Below are 22,598 nucleotides of genomic sequence, written 5' to 3'. Positions count from 1 at the left end.
TCTCAAAGGTCTATAGAAATTTACCTTTAATAAATGAGGGAAAGAAGTGGGATCTCTTCCTCAGACCCGAATCCCTCCTACCAAGAAATGTATTAGGGTCGGGTTCTTCAGAATCAAACCCACCAAGTTCCTCCATGTCTTGAATAGTACAATATTCTCTGAAAGAAAAGGTATTAGTCATATCATCCATCAACTCTATATTATCCTCCATCTACAGCCACAGATTGATCAGAAGTAGAAGTATCTTTGTTACTGAAAAATTGCCTAAGAGTACATTTCATAAACAAATTTATGTAGATCCACTACTGTGTTAAATATTTGGAAATTAGTATCAGGGGAGAATTTCAACCCCTTATTGAGCAGTGAGATCTCATCACTCGTCAGTTCAATGTTAGAAATGTTAATAACTCCATCATTAATCAGAAGTTCATCTTTCGCTTCTTTGTAAATCCCTTGCTTAAATCTTTTGTTCCCCCTTCTGATCATGGGTGTTTGTGGTTTTGGTGTGGTGTATGTATCTATATATAAACCATGTGGAACTAGAAATTGTAATTAGACAAACATATATAAATATATATAAAAGGAAAAAAAAATTATTCTCGCCAAATCCCTCAGAAAGTGGAATCAGTATCACACTCATCCGGGTGTGCAGGATTATACCTGTACATGTAGTTCAAAGACATACACACATGCTCCTAAATGTGATGATACGCATATGCATTTCGACAAGGTTTCAATGAGACATACACGCATGTGCCTAAATGTGATGACACGCATATGCGTTTCAACAAAGTTCCAATTAGACATACTGTACACGCATGAGCGGAAAAATATTTTACATTTGGAAGAAGAAGCGACGTTGTATTTTTGTATTACTCCTTTTCCCTTTATTATCCTGTACAAATACAACACTTAATTTGTACAAAATACTTTTGTTACTGTACTGTATGTGTGCTCATATTTTTAATCTGTGTATGGCTAAAGAGCCTCAGAAAGGACTTGTTTCCCATGTACACTATACAGTATGAACTAGGTAACGTTAATCTTCAAATTACAATTACAGACACTTGAAGAACTGTACTATACGGCAATAAAAGACAGGTTGAATTGCTATTACATAGATTTTTAAGACAACAACTTGCGATTGCCCACTTGAGTTTCTCAACGGTATTGCAGACAACGCTAAAATGCCATTTTCTGCACACAATAAAAACACGAGTCAACACGCATCTTAAGGTTGGAAGAATTCACACGCCATGACATGGGTATTCCGAGGTATACTATGCGCGAATTGTTCGAATAACGGCCGCTGCATCTGTACGTTCTGTATAAGTATGTATTGCACTTCCCTTGGTACCTTTGGCCTATTCAGTTTACATTCGGAAAGTTTGTAAACATATCTGAATTGTGAAACAAACATTCAAAATGGTAGACAGAGTGTTTGGTTCAGTGTTTTATTTGTATTGCATACTCAATATATCTTGTTGAGTTGGTCAAAGGCTCTAAGAAAGTATGTTAGACCCATCCATATAACCTTCCTGTATACTTCACTCTTTTTTTTCTTCATAGCATATCTTTTCTTCCTTGTTGAGAAGGACGGAAGAATATTTAGCTGTTCAGTCATGCCACAGCATCACAATGACCACATCTTGTTCACTCCCCCAAACACCCCTCTCAGCTCCTTGAAGTTTCCTTTCCCATTGTCTATTGTCTATTTGCATGACATATCAGATAGAGCCTCCCAAGTACTAAAGATTATATGAATCAATATCACCAGATATGTAAATAAATAGTATAGCGCCAAAACACACTCCTCTTTATCTTGCTGTATCAGACCCTCTATGAAACATAACTAAATTCTGCATGAAAATATTGAAGAGGTAAACATACAATCACATCACCAATAACAAATATGACGTATGTTGGTGAGGGGGTTGCTGTTCTAATAGCAGTTTGTAGCCTGAATTACCATTTCCATTCACCACAGGTTCGCTTACTGTGCAGTCTAAGTCTTCCCCACATCTGCCATCTACGATCAGAGGGTCCTGTAAAATAGGGATATACATTGCTAGGAATGCATGGTAACATGAACATGCGGGTTATCCAAAGACACACTACTAACAATTAACGTGGAAATAGTGACCAACTCCTGTGTTTAAAAAGCAAAAACAATTAATTATATATTTTAATAAACCACATATTTTTGGTAAGAAGGTAGGCAGATAAGTAGCGATTCCTTAAAATGATCCTGATAAACAGTACAGTGAGGATAAACATACTGTAAACTTCCAGCCACACACATCTTGTTAGAAAGAAATAGAAATAAAGTAGACAATGGGGGGATTTGTATCAGACTCCCAGCTCTAGAAGTGGTGCAAAAGGTCATGCAAATAAATTGCACTCAATTTATCACCAGAAAAATCCCATTGGGAGCACTGTAGATTCATTTATTTAATACATCTCTAGTGCTATTGCTTCACCCCAATTTTGCAGCTGGGAGACTTTTATACATTGCCACCAAAATCTGCAGAGCGTAGGGCTGCCTGAAGAGTTTATCATGGAATTTTCTTGCCTCATTTCAATAACAAGATAATATCCTGCACTGGGTGTGAAGCAGGGGAACCTGGTTCAATTCCCGGTGTCGGCTCCTTGTGACCTTGGGCAAGTCACTTTATCTCCCTGTGCCTCAGGCACCAAAAACATAGATTGTAAGCTCCACGGGGCAGGGACCTGTGTCTGCAAAATGTCTCTGTAAAGCGCTGCATACAACTAGCAGCGCTATACAAGAACTTGCTATTATTATTATTTTGTGCAATTTGCCTCACCTTCCTCACATGATGAAGGAATGACTGATGGAGATCATTATTGCTTTGCATGATGTACAATCTGTGGCACATTGAGTACCATGGAGCTTCCAGTATTGTGAACATGCGATCACATGGTTACAAAGTGGCCACAGACATTGCAAACAGAAGGGGGATTTGCTGTCTTCCTTTCGTTAGTAGGTTTGCTGATCATGCACTTATTTAACCCAGGTTTTGCTTTAAACAGCAGGCATAAGTTTATAGGGACCTATGTTACAGCGGGTAAGTAGCCAAAAGTGACACACTGAGTGTTTATTTGCATATTTTTACCCATAATCCTTTACTGCAGTGGAACACAGTACAGTATGCTGTACGATTACGGGATGCCAGGTTTGTGGACCTGTATCAGACATGTGAAGGGGCTCATAAATGTTCTTTATCATTGCTGTCTTCTTCCTTTCACATTGTGTTCACAGCTCCCGGGGGATATAAGACCATTTTACTTCCTTTTAAACACCAAAGAGCAGATTCATTGTAAATTGTGATACCTTTTAAGGGACCAACATGAGAGTTCTTTATAGATGAAATTATAGTGTACAGAGCTTTCCAAAACTCATAGGTGTCCTCTTCAAGTGTAGACTATAATTTCATCTATGAAGAACCCTACAACTAATCTACTTTTCTACAGGGTCAAAACAGCTTCACGAACATTGAACGAATAACCACAAAAGACATTGCGTTCTTACCTCGGGACAGGTGCCTTGCACTTGTCCTGATGTCGCTATAAAATTAGTAACCAAGAAAAGGACATTTTCACCCTATAATAAAGTATTTTTCACAATATATTAATACTATATGTAAAAACATTGTAAATTCACCAGAATATTTATTACGTTCTGCTTTGTATTAAAAAAAAACAATAAATACAAATTAAAATGTTTTTAAGCATGGACGTATGAAGAATATATATTGAATAGTTCGTTTATAATTACGGGTGATGGTTTGAATTTTTTTTGGCAAATATGTTTTTCATTATTATTCTTACAATGTAAAAAAATTGTATATAATAAAAAATTATATTATCACGTTACATTTGATGTTTTCTGCTGTATTATTTGTAACTTTATTTTGGAGCTTGATTAATGGATAGTATTAGTTTTAACTTAAAAATGCTTTTACTTTTAAATTCCCTTTTTACGATGAACCCCTCGATACCAGAGTGGACTATCATTTAACCCTTTGAGTTGCAGAAGGGCAGCGGTTCCAGAGTCCCACGGCCCCTCCGGAATTCATGATCACGTGACAGCTCTCCAAATCGGTCATGTGACAGCTCTCCAAAGTTGTCACGTGACAGCTCTCCAAAGCGGTCACGTGACAGCTCTCCAAAGCAGTCACGTGACAGCTCTACAAACGGTCACGTGACGGCTCTCCAAAGCGGTCACGTGACAGCTCTCCAAAACGGTCACATGATCGCACCATCACTGATGACGGAGCAGAAAGGGAGCAGCCACCCCCTTCTGTTCACCATATTTTCAGATCACTTCCTGAGCCCCATAGGAATGCAGGACGCAATCTCCCCTAAGAGAAACTTCTTTTTTTTAACGTAGTTACTATGCCTAGGGGCACACAGGGCATCAGTAGTCCATGGCGCAGTAGCTACGTCTTGGGAACTCAGGATTAAATACCTATGTAGCTACAGTTTCATTTTAAAAATACAATATATTGGTTTTATGACAGGTCAAGACTTCCTGGGTCTGTGTTGGTTTTCATATGGGATTTAATTGGGTGGGGGGGGGGAGCTATCACTAAAAGTTACCAGATATTGTATATTGTATTGTATGTCTTTATTTGTATAGCGCCATTGATGTACATAGCGCTTCACAGTAGTAATACACATGGTAATCATATAAATAACAAATAATATAAATAACTGGTCATGGGAATAGTTAGTGTGTAAGATATTAGTGTGTGAAATATTAGTTTGTTAGCCTCGAAGGAAAGTAAATGATCACTTGTGCATCCCAGAGAGAGGAGGCCCACAGGTCACCGCTTAGTTGGAGGAAAAAATGATTTGATTGATTATCAAAAATGAGAATATTATGTGATGTCTTCTATTCTGCATAATAACCGGTACATATTTGTGATCATAAAGGCAAATAGGGAAAGCTGGCGCTCAATGATTACACAGTCCACGAGATAATGTAAAGTCCATAAGATGGTAAAGTCCTATGGGATGACCTCCCCTGAGATGTCCAAATGATGAATTATGCAGACGCTGACGAATACTCCTAGGAGAAATAAAACAGGCACACCATTGCGCTGTATCTCTGGACTCGAACACACTTAGGCAGACAATGATAATGCCTACTTACACAAATTCCGTCAGGGCAGTGCAGTGGAGAGAATCTGTACTTTAACCACTTCTTGGCTGCTGTCACGAATCCCACGTGAGCTGCTCTCCCTCTTTTTTTTTGTTTCAAATTTTTTATTGTTTTTAGAGAGATCAACAACATATAATGAGCATTGTTTTACATACACTGGAGGAACATTGACAATTGTGGAAGTTACAATAGGTATCACCAATCATTCATCTTTGATTAAATAAAATGTTTATTTTATCATGTTTATTGCATCATTATCATGTGTGCCCGCAGCTTGGGTTTTAGTAGGGAAGCAGCCGCTTCCTCGTGTGTCTCTCATAGTGATAGGAAAGAGGAGAGAAGAGCAGTGAAGAAGAAGGAGTATTCTGGAAGCCAGAGGGTCACGTGGTGATGACTTAGCTCAGATAGTGTCAACTCGCCCTCTTTTCTAAGCACGACAAGGTCTGTTTCTTTTCTTACTTTATTTTGGAGAAAGCAGGGAAAAACAGTTGCTTGTGTAGAGGTGTACACTGGCGACACACTTTATTCGAGCTCGGCTAGTCCCACGAATTCGGGTATACCCGGGTGTATTGAGGTTTGTGACTGTTTTCTGCCCGAGTGCGTTGAGGTATTTTCCAGGCAGGGATTGAAGCATTTTATTCCCGCTGGCTGCAATACTGCACAGTATATATATATATACTGCATTACAATTCATGAATTTATGCCATCTGGTAGACACGCGAAGCATTGCAGCCTATTAAATCCTAATCATTATCATTTAACAGATCAGCCGCCCGTCAGCCAGGCATGAACCCAGGCTGGGAAGGCAAACGCAACGGGGCTTGTCAGAGGTGAGGAGCGGCGCATTCCAGGTATCTGCCAGGTACATACTGGGTATTTGCTCGAATAAAGTGTGTCGGTGCAGAAGGTCTAAATCTCTGTGTGTGCTAAGTAGTAAAGGGAGGTGAAAAGATAATCCTGCAGCACCATTACATGGGTTACAGCCAGGTACTCATGAGTCCAGGTAAATGGTGGAAAGGAAATGGCAATGTATGCTGGGTAGTAAGATAGTCTGGGGACAGACCATCTGTGGGCAGAGCAGAGGGGGAGAAAGCAGACTAGCCCATTAGAGAGAAAGGCTGGGGCTGCCATAACAACTCACAGGAGTGTCTTGGGGGAGCTACAACATGTATCAATAATGTTGCATCTTTAATACAGCAAGCTGCTGGGTGAGGGGAAATGGCACTGTATTTGTGTGCAGAGCCAAACACATACAGCTGGCACTAAAAAGCTGACAAGCAGGGCTGCGAGGAAACAGGGGGGGGGTGAAACAGAAGTGTAGACAGGGGTATACCTGTTCCATGACAAGGAGGAGGGGGGGAGGGGGGAACGGAGGTCCACTCCACCTGTTTAGCTGCTCTCCCTCTTAACGGTCCAAGTGATGTCAGATGACCCCAACAATGCTCACAGATGGCCCCATAAAGAGATTAAAAAGCACAAGATAGTGTAGGATGTACCAAACAATTTATTAAAAATGGCCAACACAGCCAAGGGAATACTCACATACAGCACTATAGTGCTGATTTTAAACACATTTTTATGTGAGTATTCACTTGGCTGTGTTGGCCATTTTTAATAAATTGTTTGGTACATCCTACACTATCTTATGCTTTTTAATCTCTTTATGGGGCCATCTGTGAGCATTGTTGGGGTCATCTGACATCACTTGGACCGTTAAGAGGGAGAGCAGCTAAACAGGTGGAGTGGACCTCCGTTCCCCCCTCCCACCCTCCTCCTTCTTCTTCACTGCTCTTCTCTCCTCTTTCCTATCACTATGAGAGACACACGAGGAAGCGGCTGCTTCCCTACTAAAACCCAAGCTGCGGGCACACATGATAATGATGCAATAAACATGATAAAACAAACATTTTATTTAAGCAAAGATGAATGATTGGTGATACCTATTGTAACTTCCACAATTGTCAATGTTCCTCCAGTGTATGTAAAACAATGCTCATTATATGTTGTTGATCTCTCTAAAAACAATAAAAAAAATTGAAACAAAAAAAAAGAGGGAGAGCAGCTCACGTGGGATTCGTGACAGCAGCCAAGAAGTGGTTAAAGTACAGATTCTCTCCACTGCACTGCCCTGACGGAATTTGTGTAAGTAGGCATTATCATTGTCTGCCTAAGTGTGTTCGAGTCCAGAGATACAGCGCAATGGTGTGCCTGTTTTATTTCTCCTAGGAGTATTCGTCAGCGTCTGCATAATTCATCATTTGGACATCTCAGGGGAGGTCATCCCATAGGACTTTACCATCTTATGGACTTTACATTATCTCGTGGACTGTGTAATCATTGAGCGCCAGCTTTCCCTATTTGCCTTTATTATCTGTTGTATGTAAGTTATTGAGATACTTACTGTTTGGGACATCGTGGCAGCTTCAGACCAATTGTTATTTGTTAATACCATTATAATAACACAGGGTTATTTCTATTATTATTCACTGTTGTAGCTCACATGCACACATTATTAGTTATTGGTTAAGCGCTGTTTAGTTTAGGGTGTTTTTTTGGTTAGTATTACATATTTGTGATCGTTGCAAGGAGACGGATGCAATAAGACCACACACTGCATGGGTAAGAGGTGCCAAGGACAGATATCCATTTGTCACTCAAATTTAGGAGCAAGATGGCCAAAATTAGTCTTGTGACATCTGTCATAGTTACATAGTTACATAGTAGATGAGGTTGAAAAAAGACATGCGTCCATCAAGTTCAGCCTGTGCTAAATTTAGACGACAGATACTTTATCCTATACAGTATCTGTACTTACAGTATATTGATCCAGAGGAAGGCAAACAAAAACCTCAGTGACACATCATCCAATGATATCTCACAAGGGGAAAAATAAACTGCTTCCTGACTCCAAATATTGGCAATCAGATTACTTCCTGGATCAACCCTTTCCTTTGTTGCTGGTAAAATCTCCTTTCCTCCAACCTTAAGGGATGGCCCAGAGTCCTTTGTACTGCCCGTGGAATGAATAGTTATTTTGAATGCTCCTTGTACTGTCCCCGAATATATTTGTATATAGTTATCATATCACATAATCACCGGAATTTATCGATATGACTCATGAGTGTCTAAGTATTAGAGCAGGGGTGCGCAAACTTTTCCCCGTGCGCACCCCAGCCTGCTCTCCTCGGCGCCTTGCGAACCCCCCCCCTGCTCAGCCCCCGCATGAAATGACGTGCAGGGTCATGGTAACGTGATGTCACGTGACCCTGCGTCATTTCACGCCGGGTTACCATGACAATGCGTCACAGGAAGGTGTGTAAGTGTGTTACAGAGGCCTTGTGCGGTCCCCCGACATTTAATTTAAATGCCTGGGGGGAGAGTGCGGGACCCCTAACTGTCATGCCCCCTGAAAATCCAGATCCCAATACACCCCTGTAATAGAGAAAGGACATGATATGGTTGCATATCTAAATTATGTGCTCATGTGTGCTGTCAGTGACAGATGGAATATGGGTACGGATTGAGGGGGGATATTGTTCATTTGAGGGACCTTTGCGAATGCGAAAAGTGGGCCAGCTTGCAAGCTGTGTATTAACCCTCGTCCCGTATGCAAGTCACGGGTGCGCCGAACGTGACTCCTGGCGTTAACTTTTCTGGCAAGCAATTTGAGTCACACACTTGAAACTGTTTCTTACATAAGACACAAATGCAAGCAGAAAATTGAGTAATACGTCAAAATAAACTTGTATTCACGCTTTATGCTGGTGCATCAACCACATCGGTATCCAAACATATAGAGGATTATGTATGAAAAAGGTCATTTATTCCAGTCTCACAGATGCAAAACAGGAATAGAAAAAAAATTTTTTTAAAGAAAAAAAATCCTATTTCTTTCAATGGGAAAGTTGTTCCTTGCCAAAGTTGTTTTGAGTTTTTGGGCCCAGTTTTGCAGCCGGGAGATACATGACTCCCCAATGTCTCCCAGCTGCAAAAGAGGGACAATTGTTTTACTATTTGTTGCTCCACGTTTTGCCTCATTTTGGAGAATTTGATACATAGGCCCAATAGTGTCGCTGATAGCTTGGAAGTGGATTTACGTGCTTATACCTTGCAATGCATCTTCAAGCTATTTAGGCAGATGTGATATGGAGCAAAAAAGGTAAATCATGTGAGTGACTGGCAGGGGTTGCCAACACTCCGGGTTTGACCTGGAGTCTACGGGTTTCGGCCGCGTATCTCTGGGCTATGGGTTTACCCGTGAAATCTCGGAGCGGGGGCGGTGGTGCCATCATCTCCCCCTGCACCCATCAACACGGCAACGTGACGTTCAATGGCGTCGCTTTGCCATGACAACGGGATGTCACGTGATGCCTCAGTGCCATAAGGCGTCCCGTTATCATGGCAACGTGACACCGCACGGTGAGTTCTGCAGATAGCATTCTTTTAATTATATTCACAAGGAAGGTGCTTCATAGACCAGTGTTACCAAGTAACACAGGAGCATCATTAATACTGTGACCTGCTCTCATCTAACTTACATCGTGTATATTAAAGCCAATCCTTCACTCAGATAAGGCTCACGGTTGTACATTATGCTGGAATTATATACTGTTGTTCAAGCTTTATCTACTTTTTTTGTTATGTAAAGTGGAAAATTGTTATAAGCAGAATAAAAGTAAAATAGATTTAGATCAGGGGCAGAACTTTTATTGGTGCAAAAAATACCGGGCCCTCACAGTCTTAAGGGGCGTCCAAATTATGTTTGGACCGGGATCCTCTTTCACTAGTTTGGCCTCTGATTCACATGTTCTTTGAAGGAGTGCAGGATATATTCAGCTGTATCAATGTATGAAAAACAAGTTACAAGACAGAGGCCTCTGGGACTTTCACCCTGACCCTAAAATAAAGCATACGATATCAAACTACTTGGGAAAGTTCACCACTGCAAATAACTAAATGAAGAGTAGGAATCTAGTTTCTTTGAAGAAAGAATTTCTATGCTAAGTGCTAATACTGTATAACGCATATAGACTGCATGTATTCCATGTGTAGAGATGGAAGTGAGATGGTAGAAGGGATGCTGAGTACAACTACTTTTTATTTACATTATTATTATTTTATTTACATTATTATTATTATTTTCCATTTGAAAAAAAGAGTATTTACCAAAAAAGGTCCTTTCCATTTTTGTTTTACATTTTACATGATATGTAACCTTTAAAAAAATAAATAACACTAAAGACTCTGTAGCATCATCTACACAAAGCAATTTGCCAAGAATGAATAGAGAAACGATCAAACCTGTGATGGTTTCACAAAATCCGCTACATCCCAAAGTCTGTCTTGTAAATTTCTGAAATTCTTGGTAACGGAAACGCCCTTGAGTTTTGTTATCACAGAAGTGTGTGGATCAAAATCAGTTTCTTGGTATCCCTTCTTTGTTATAAATACCCACCTGATTGGAAGAGAAAAGAGAGACATCTGGAATTTTAGTTTTATGTGTTAAATTATGACTTATTTTATATTTTAGTACATTTTAGTTAAATGGGCAGTCCTGGCTAGGATAAAAGTGAAGTAAGGATTGTGGCCTGTTTAAAATCAAAATTGAACTAATGTTTAAACTTTATTTTTCCCATGGTAAAGAAATACATTAGAAGGGTTTTAACATCTTTAAACTAGTGTATTTTGGAGGGGTCGTGCCAGCAGCCGGGCAGAGCGGTCGCACGGCTACAGCGCTCCGTGCAGGACTGCGGGGAAAGTGGCTGTGGGACCCACAGGAGTGCCCCAAATTAGCCCCGGATAAACGGGGAACCCCCCCGAGTACACCCGACGCCTGCTCCCACCAACGAGCGACGGCAGGGATCCCGGTAGAGACTCGAGACGCTCGGGGCACTTGCCCCCAAATCAGGCGACCCAAAAAGAAGGGACGTGATTGTGCGTATGCACAGCTATTCCACTAAGGAAAAAATAATAACCGCCTGCAGGGACAAAAACGTGATTGAGTTTCAAGAAGAGCCCCTACAAATTTTTAACGACCTCGCTAGGGCGACTATTTAGAGGCGCCGAGAGTTAAAACCTCTAACTACGATACTACGAGAGAAAGGTATAAACTACAGATGGGGATTCCCGTTTCGGCTAATTGTGACGAGAAACGGCAGACAACTATCCATCAGACAACCAGAGGATATTGTCACGCTTGTGCGAGCCCACAGACAAGACCTGACCCCGGCACTGAGGTGGGAAGGACAGTGAAACACACCCACAGTAGCGAAGGCGGGCCCAGTAGGTGGTTTGTAGCATAGCTGGGTCACGAGCCAAAGAGAATCCAAATCCAAAGCCAGGTCGGTACACGAGGGGTAACTGTAGAAAACAAAGCAGGACTGGGCTGGACAAGCCAGGCACACACAATGATACACAAAGTCTATGTTCAGCAAGGTATGCCAGGAAGAGGCAGTCTTATATAGGAGAAAGGAACCAGTAGGGGAGGGAGCGGAGGCGGGGCCTCCGCAGATGCCAGGATAGGCTGCAGGAGACAAGGCTCATAGCAAAGCTTGACACATAGCTGGGGCTCGTTGCACGCCGTCATGCGCGTGCACCGCGCACAGCGGAGGTGCGGCGCGTCCCAAGGGGGTGGAGCTATGCTCAGTGACCGTGCATAGAAAGAGCTGGTGCGCGCACGCTCTGTAACAGGAACGGTGATGCGCACATCAGCGGGGGGCGAATATTCGGCAGCTGCCGCTGCAGTTCTATAGATAGGCGAGGAGGGAACGCGCCGCAAGGGACGCACTCCCCGATTCCTCACAGATATGCCACAATTCGCACGCGAGCTTGGCGTTGAACTTCCGGCCCTGCAGAGATTTGACCCACCAGACTCTCGGCGACTGGGCCAGGGGGGGCCCGTCAGGGCTTTAGAGAGGCTGGCGGACCAAAATGCCCAGAAGAACCAACTGCCCGACCGAGGAGTTTGAGAGATCCGTCGACCTACCCAGATGCAGGCTTCTGACTGCTGAGCCCACATCCACAACGCGAGAAGGCTGAGGCAGGGGGTCACCTGCCCTGGAGATACCGGAGAGGAGCTTCGGCAATGCCGTTGGCGGGATCGTTGAGGGCTGCGGGAGCTGTCAAGCTGTATATGTTTGACGCGATGGGAGGGGGGGGGCTGGGTTACGGGGCCGTTGGGGGTCTCCAGAGTTGGGTCTGGGGCGTGGAGGGGTGCTGATGGGGAGCTATGGAGGCCTAACCGGAAGAGAAGAACCGCAGTGCACATACCCGGTTAGTGCGAGGAGATCCGAACGCTATCATCAAACACAGGTCAGAGGTGGGCTTTCAGGAGGACAGAACTTTTAAGCCCGACTTGAACACTTCCCCCCTGTATATGGCTATAGGGCGCTGACCCCAATCCCACCCTAAATTAATAACACGCCTGGGCCACCATTAGCTTTGTCTCTGATTGCCTAATGCGGGAGGTTCCCGTGGCCCTCAGGCTCCCCCCGGTTAATACGCTAAAGTTTAGTATTAAATCACTCATATGCGATCCTGGACCACTGAAAGGCAGGACAAACAGTTTTTCATATGGTTGTTACCCTAAGTTTATTTTATATCCTGGTTGTACACACTCTTCCTCTCTCCCTGTCCTCATATTAGCTAGATCCAACTCGCAGTTGACCGTGGACTGTCTACAGTACGGGAAACCCACTCGTTAAATAGCATTGAAAGAAATTCCTCAGTAAATTGTTATGTAATTATAAAAGTTGTGATAAGTGTTTAACCCTGTTACAAGGTGACCCCTCCCCTTCCCGCCTCCCCCCCCTTCCCTCCTCCCCCCCCTTCCCTCCTCCCCCCCTTCCCTCCTCCCCCCCCCTTCCCTCCTCCCCCCCCCCTTCCCTTCCCTCCTCCCCCCTTCCCTTCCCTCCTCCCCCCCTTCCCTTCCCCCCCCTTCCCTTCCCTCCTCCCCCCCTTCCCTCCTCCCCCCCTTCCCTTCTCCCCCCCCTTCCCTTCTCCCCCCCTTCCCTCCTCCCCCCCCTTCCCTCCTCCCCCCCTTCCCTCCTCCCCCCTTCCCTTCTCCCCCCCCCTTCCCTCCTCCCCCCCTTCCCTTCCGTCCTCCACCTTCCCTTCCCCCCCTTCCCTTCCCTTCCCTCCTCCCCCCTTCCCTCTTCCCCCCTTCCCTCCTCCCCCCCTTCCCTTCCCTCCTCCCCCCCTTCCCTTCCCTCCTCCCCCCCTTCCCTTCCCTCCTCCCCCCTCCCCTTCCCTCCTCCCCCGCCTCCCCTTCCCTCCTCCCCCGCCTCCCCTTCCCTCCTCCCCTTCCCTCCTCCCCCTCCTCCCCTTCCCTCCTCCCCCCTCCTCCCCTTCCCCCCTCCCCAAATCCCCCCTCCTCCCCTCCCCTCCCCCTCTCCCCTTTCCCCCCCCTCCCCTTCCCTCCTCCCTCTCTCCCCTTCCCTCCTCCCCCCCTGCCCTTCCCTCCTCCCCTCTCTTCCCCTTCCCTCCTCCCCCCCCTCCCCTCCCCTCCTCCCCCCCTCCCCTTCCCTCCTCCCCCCCTCCCCTTCCCTCCCCTTCCCTCCTCCCCCCCCTCCCCTTCCCTCCCCTTCCCTCCTCCCCCCCTCCCCTTCCCTCCCCTTCCCTTCCCTCCTCCACCCCCTCCCTTCCCTCCTCCCCCCCCTCCCCTTCCCTCCTCCCCCCCTCCCCTTCCCTCCTCCCCCCCTCCCCTTCCCTCCTCCCCCCTCCCCTTCCCTCCTCCCCCCTCCCCTTCCCTCCTCCCCCCTCCCCTTCCCTCCTCCCCCCTCCCCTTCCCTCCTCCCCCCTTCCTCCTCCCCCCCTCCCTTCCCTCCTCCCCTTCCCTCCCCCCTCCCCTTCCCTTCCCTCCTCCCCTTCCCTTCCCTCCTCCCCTTCCCTTCCCTCCTCCCCCCCTCCCCTTCCCTCCTCCCCCACTCCCCTTCCCTCCTCCCCCTCTCCCCTTCCCTCCTCCCCCCCTCCCCTTCCCTCCTCCCCCCCTCCCCTTCCCTCCTCCTCCCCCCCTCCCCTTCCCTCCTCCCCCCCTCCCCTTCCCTCCTCCCCCCCTCCCCTTCCCTCCTCCCCCCCCTCCTCCCCCCTCCCCTCCTCCTCCCCGTCCCCTCCCCTCCTCCCCATCCCCTCCTCCCCTCCCCTCCTCCCCCCCCCCTCCCCTCCTCCCCCCAGTCCCCTCCCTCCTCCCCCCCATCCCCTCCCCCCCTCCCCCCCATCCCCTCCCCCCCTCCCCTCCTCTCCCCCTCCCCTTCTCTCCTCCCCCCTTCCCCTTCCCTCCTCCCCCCTCCCTCCTACCCCCCTCCCCTTCCCTCCTACCCCCCTCCCCTTCCCCCCTCCCCTTCCCCCCTCCCCTTCCCTTCCCTCCTACCCCCCTCCCCTTCCCTCCTACCCCGCTCCCCTTCCCTCCTCCCCCCTCCCCTAGATGTCACCTTAAGAATGCCTTATGTTAATGATGAGCCACTCATCCTGTGTCCCCGTTCCTATTTTATGTATGTCTAACATAACACTGACTGAGGTTTGTTGGCAGCACGTGACATCCATACGATTAGAGGTAGAGCAAGAATGTTATCTCGAAATGTTGTTAAGCAAGTTTGAAAGTTGTGATAAATGTATAACTATGTTATAAGTGGATCTCCTCCCTCCCCCCTCCTTCCCCTTCCCCCCCCTCCCTCCCCTCCCCCCTCTCCCCCTCTCCCCCCTCCCCCTCCCCTCCCCTCCTCCCCCCTCCAATCCTCCCCCCCTTCCCAAGAATAAAAGCATTTAGTTAGCCACAGAACAGTAAAGTCTATTCTTTTTTTATATATATACACACACACACACACACACACACACACACACACACACACACACACACACACACACACACACACACACACACACACACACACACACACACACACACACACACACACACACACACACACACACACTCTATATACAATAACAAATATAGATGTTTCATCAAAAGGAATTTATCAGTAATCCTATTGCACTACTGTAATGTATAAATAGAATTTGTATTGGAAATGTCCCCAAAATTTACCTATTTCAGCTTTTTCCTTCATATAGTATGGTAATTTCAACTGGGGTAATATAATAACAAGACACTAAACACCAAGATACACCCACATAACCTGCCCATTCACTATATGTTAACTAGATTTCAGAGATCCTATATAAAACCTGAGTTTGTTTCCTCCCATCTTTTACCATGAAATGGAAATGAATTGCAATAAAAATGATTTTAGCTAATCACAAATTCCCCACTCACCCAATTACATAGCATAAAATCCCAAGATGAAGCAGGCGATGCAATACTCCAATCTTTGTATTTTTTGTAAGCACATATTTCTCTGTTTTGTAATGCAGAAGACTCAGGCAGTATTTCCTGCAGCCAGAAGCTTCCATGATGGCTTCATAGAATCATCAAAGCTTAGTATGACTGGGCTTCTTATTCTCTTTATAGTATATTAAAGGGACAGGTCAATTTCTATACCTTGAATATATTGTATGCTTATAAAAAAAAAAACATTTTGCAATGCCATTGCCAGCCTTGTCATTTTAATACAATAATATTACCAAAGCATTTAAATATTAGAGATTTAAAAGATACTTGTGAAGGATGGCATAAAAAAAAGTCATATAAAATGAATACCTCTTTTTTCCTGTATTGCTACTAAATGTAAAGATGGGTAAGATTGATGCGGGGGTCGGGACAAAATTGAAGCCCCCAAACTCTGGCATTTGGACCCCTCTAAACTACATTTAAAGCAGCAAACATATGAAATGTTATATATTTATTTTAATAAATAATTTCTGTAGTATTAGATAATATTGACTGTATTTAAAAAAATATTCAACTCTTGGTGCTATTTTTAATGAGCTTTAAAGCATCCTTTGATTTCTATAGCAGGTTTTAACCCACCAACCAAGCAATGCAAGATCTTTGCAACGCTTTCCTGTTTGTGATAATTTGTTGCCAATATTCCCAGTAGTTTCAGCTGTAACAATAATGTTACCTTAGTAATATAAGGATACATTGTAGCTGCTGAGTTAGGCTTAATTTATAGTTACATACACACACACCCCACACACATCCACACTAATACATACACACACATCCCACACTAATACACGCACACACCCCACACACATCCACACTAATACATACACACACATCCCACACTAATACACACACACACCCCACACACATCCACACTAATACATACACACACATCCCACACTAATACACACACACCCCACACACATCCACACACCCCACACACATCCACACTAATACACACACACCCCACACACATCCACACTAATACACACACACCCCACACACATCCACACTAATACACACACCCCACACACATCCACACTAATACACACACACACACACACACACACACACACACACACACACACTAATAAATACACACCCCACACACATCCACACACCCCACACACACCCCACTAATAAATACACACCCCACACACATCCACACTAATACACACACACCCCACACACATCCACACTAATACATACACACACATCCCACACTAATACACACACACACCCCACACACATCCACACTAATACATACACACACATCCCACACTAATACACACACACACACCCACACTAATACATACACACACATCCCACACTAATACACACACACACCCCACACACATCCACACTAATACATACACACACATCCCACACTAATACACACGCACACCCCACACACATCCACACTAATACATCCACACACCCCACACACATCCACACTAATACACACACACCCCACACACATCCACACTAATACACACACACCCCACACACATCCACACTAATACACACACACCCCACACACATCCACACTAATACACACACACACACACACACCACACTAATAAATACACACCCCCCACACACACCCCACACACATCCACACACCCCACACACACCCCACTAATAAATACACACCCCACACACATCCACACTAATACACACACACCCCACACACATCCACACTAATAAATACACACCCCACACACATCCACACTAATACACACACACCCCACACACATCCACACACACCCCACACACATCCACACTAATACACACACACATCCACACACACCCCACACACATCCACACTAATAAATACACACCCCACACACATCCACACTAATACACACACCCCACACACATCCCACATACAACCACACTAATACACACACACATCCACACACACCCCACACACATCCACACTAATACACACACACCCCACACACATCCACACTAATACACACATCCACACTAATACACACACCCCCCACACACATCCACACTAATACATACACACACATCCCACACTAATACACACACACCCCACACACATCCACACTAATACATACACACACACATCCACACTAATACATCCACACACCCCACACACATCCACACTAATACACACACACCCCACACACATCCCACACTAATACACACACACCCCACACACATCCACACTAATACACACACACCCCACACACATCCACACTAATACATACACACCCCACACACATCCACACACACCCCACACACACACACCCCACATTAATACACCCCACACTAATACACACACCCCACACACATCCACACACATCCACACTAATACATACACACCCCACAAACATCCACACTAATACATACACACCCCACACACATCCACACTAATACACACACACCCCACACACATCCACACTAATACATACACACACATCCCACACTAATACACACACCCCACACACATCCACACTAATACATACACACACATCCCACACTAATACACACACCCCACACACATCCACACTAATACATACACACACACATCCACACTAATACATCCACACACCCAACACACACATCCACACTAATACATGCACATACCACACTAATAAATACACACCCCACACACATCCACACTAATACACACACACACATCCCACACTAATACACACACACACATCCACACTAATACACACACACCCCACACACATCCACACTAATACACACACACACCACACTAATACACACACACCCCACACACATCCACACTAATACACACACACCCCACACACATCCACACTAATACACACACACCCCACACACATCGACACTAATACACACACACCTCACACACATCCACACTAATACATACACACACATCCCACACTAATACACACACACCCCACACACATCCACACTAATACATACACACACATCCCACACTAATACACACACACCCCACACACATCCACTCTAATACATGCACACACCACACACACATCCACACTAATACATACACACACATCCCACACTAATACACACACACCCCACACACATCCACACTAATACACACACACCCCACACACATCCACACTAATACATACACACACACACACACACATCCACACTAATACATACACACACACACATCCACACTAATACATGCACATACCACACACATCCACACTAATACATACACAGACATCCCACACTAATACACACACACCCCACACACATCCACACTAATACATACACACACACATCCACACTAATACACACACACCCCACACACATCCACACTAATACACACACACCCCACACACATCCACACTAATACACACACACCCCACACACATCCACACTAATACACACACCCCACACTAATACACACACACCCCACACACATCCACACTAATACATACACAGACATCCCACACTAATACACACACACACCCCACACACATCCACACTAATACACACACACCCCACACACATCCACACTAATACATACACACACATCCCACACTAATACACACACACACCCCACACACATCCACACTAATACATACACACACATCCACACTAATACACACACACACCCCACACACACATCCACACACCCCACACACATCCACACTAATACATGCACATACCACACACATCCACACTAATACATACACACACACATCCATACTAATACATCCACACACCCCACACACATCCACACTAATACATACACACACATCCCACACTAATACACACACACACCCCACACACATCCACACAAATACATACACACACATCCCACACTAATACACACACACATCCACACTAATACATACACACACACATCCACACTAATACATCCACACACCCCATACACATCCACACTAATACATGCACATACCACACACATCCACACTAATACATGCACACACACATCCACACACCCCACACACATCCACACTAATACATGCACATACCACACACATCCACACTAATACATACACACACACACACATCCACACTAATACATCCACACACCCCACACATATCCACACTAATACATGCACACACACATCCACACACTCACACACCCACTAATACATGCACCCACCCCACACTAATACATACACACACACACATCCACACTAATACATCCACACACACATCCACACTAATACATCCACACACCCCACACTCATCCACACTAATACATGCACACACCACACACATCCACACTAATACATGCACACACACATCCACACACTCACACACACACTAATAGATGCACCCACCACACACTAATACATACACACACACATCCACACTAATATACACACACACACACACACACCACACACATCCACACTAATACATCCACACACACACATCCACACTAATACATGCACACACCCCACACACATCCACACTAATACATACACACACCCCACACACATCCACACTAATACATACACAAACACACACACACACACACACACACACACACACACACACACACATCCACATTAATACATATACACACACATCCACACCAATACATGCACACACCCCACACACATCCACACTAATACATACACAAACACACACACACATCCACATTAATACATATACACACACACACACACACACACACACACATACTGCACACACTAATACATGCACACACATCCACACTAATACATGCACACACCCCACACACATCCACACTAATATACACACATCCCAAACTATTACATGCACACACCCCACACACATCCACACTAATACATACACACACACATCCACACTAATACATGCACACACCCCACAGACATCCACACTAATACATACACACATACATCCACACACACCCATACACCCCACAGACATCCACACTAATACATACACCTCCACACTAATACATACACACACACATCCACACCAATACATGCACACACCCCACAGACATCCACACTAATACATACACCTCCACACTAATACATACACACCCACATCCACACTAATACATGCAGGGGTAGCGGAGAGAGGGGGGTAGCGGAGAGAGAGGGGGGCTAGCAGAGAGAGAGGGGGGGTAGCGGAGAGAGAGGGGGAGCGGAAAAATTAAATCCCGGGCAACGCCAGGTAGATCAGCTAGTATATATATATATATATATATACCTGTATAAGTACACAACAGAAGAGATATCGCATTTTCTATGACAACGAGTAAATGAGCTACTTAAATAATTCTTTAACTTTTGACACATAACAGTGACATTTTTGCTTTTAATGTAGTAATTACAGACACACTCTCACTGATTTTGAGTCTCACTGATTCAGTTAGTCTCATTTTGTTTCACTGATAAAAATCAATACTTTCCTATAAAAATGCCATTGTTTGGTCCATAGTCCCCAAATCTCCCTGATGTTGCTCTTTAGAGGTTGATATGTATTGCAAAGTACAGGCATACCTCGCTTTCAGTACAGTCACTTTAAGTACACTCGCGAGTAAGTACATATCGCCCAATAGGCAAACGGCAGCTCGCGCATGCGCCTGTCAGCACGTCCTGAACAGCAATACCGGCTCCCTACCTGCACCAAAGCTGTGCGCAAGCGGGGAGATTATAGAGCCTGTTACAAAGGCGTTATTTACATCAGTTATGCACGTATATGACGTTTGCAGTACAGTACATGCATCGATAAGTGGGAAAAAGTAGTGCTTCACTTTAAGTACATTTTCGCTTTACATACATGCTCCGGTCCCATTGTGTACATTAATCCGGGGTATGCCTGTAGTGTAAAGGTAGCCCCTTAATACGTGAAAGACTAACCACATGCAGTGAACTATACACAAATAATATTTTATGATGAAAAAAACTGTCTGTTGTATTGACATGTATATGTTATGTATATGTTGTATTGACATGTATATGTTATGTATATGTTGTATTGACATGTATATGTTATGTATATGTTGTATTGACATGTATATGTTATGTATATGTTGTATTGACATGTATATGTTATGTATACAGTATGTTGTATTGACATGTATATGTTATGTATATGTTGTATTGCCATGTGTATGTTGCATTGACATGTATATGTTATGTATGTTGTATTGACACGTATATGTTTATATGTGCACAGAAGAGGAGAGCTGACACATTTCATGTGATAAATAAGTACAGACATAAGTACATAAAACAAAGTACGGAACATAGAAACTAGGTACAGTACTTTCAAAATAGGCACATTTGGCGGTATATGGTATTAAAGGCTGTAATAGCATCAAATATATAGACTCAGAAAGAAGGGATCCATAATATACTTTTTAATAATTTGAACACTAATTTCTTTTAAATAATGAATTAGTTTTAAAGTTAAATAATTATATACATTATACTTATTATACTATCGCCGTCTTACCTACTATTTTCATATAAGTTAATAGGTTTATTAAAAATCATACATATATATTCACTTGACATTGTATTGATTCATGTTTCCTTTCATTGCATTTACGTTTATCTGATATATTATTTGAAAATGGTAATAAATAATTTGGCAAGTAAAAAAAAATGTATGTCTTATATTTTTAATATATATATTGGAGACATTTGTATGTATGTATTTGTAACACCCCTTCCCTACCCCTAAGGGAAACTGCAGGCATTATGCGCTACGGTGCTATCTGTTGGCTTACAGGGGAGAGCAAGCTGATCAAGGAGCTCCTATATCTGCTTAATATCGAGAAGTCTCGCACAACTCCCTACCACCCTGAAGGAAATGCCCTCCCGGAATGGTTCAACCGAACCCTACTGGACATTCTAGGCACCCTGAAAGTCTTCGAGAAGGCCGGATGAAGCAAGCATGTGGAGCATATGGTGCATGCTTATAATTGCACCAGACACGAGTCTACCGGTTATTCACTCTATTTTGTGATGTTTGGTCGGTAGGCCAGACTACCAGTAGATATCCATCTAAGGGTGTCCATCGACGGGGTACCCAACATGGCCCATTACAAGTATATACAGTGGCTGAAGGACA

At 44.4% G+C, this 22,598-nt stretch overlaps 1 protein-coding gene across 2 annotated transcripts in view; it reads right to left on the bottom strand.

The window, feature by feature from the left end:
- The window catches only part of LOC142464677 (P2X purinoceptor 6-like), a 65,876-nt gene extending 50,273 nt beyond the window's left edge, over window positions 1-15,603 (bottom strand). For both annotated transcript variants that reach the window (XM_075568051.1, XM_075568052.1), the window contains exons 1-4: window positions 15,456-15,603; window positions 10,487-10,640; window positions 3,551-3,622; window positions 1,970-2,045 (exon numbers count right to left, since the gene is read on the bottom strand). In XM_075568051.1, coding sequence (XP_075424166.1) covers window positions 1,970-2,045; window positions 3,551-3,622; window positions 10,487-10,640; window positions 15,456-15,592 — 439 coding nt within the window. In that variant the 5' untranslated portion in view covers window positions 15,593-15,603. The remainder of the gene's footprint in view (window positions 1-1,969; window positions 2,046-3,550; window positions 3,623-10,486; window positions 10,641-15,455) is intronic.
- Between the last annotated feature and the right edge of the window lie 6,995 nt (window positions 15,604-22,598).

Source organism: Ascaphus truei, chromosome 13, assembly GCF_040206685.1.
Source record: "Ascaphus truei isolate aAscTru1 chromosome 13, aAscTru1.hap1, whole genome shotgun sequence".
Classification (NCBI taxonomy): domain Eukaryota; kingdom Metazoa; phylum Chordata; class Amphibia; order Anura; family Ascaphidae; genus Ascaphus; species Ascaphus truei.
Note: the sequence above shows the minus strand (reverse complement) of the source record. Positions and strands in the feature narration are given on the sequence as shown.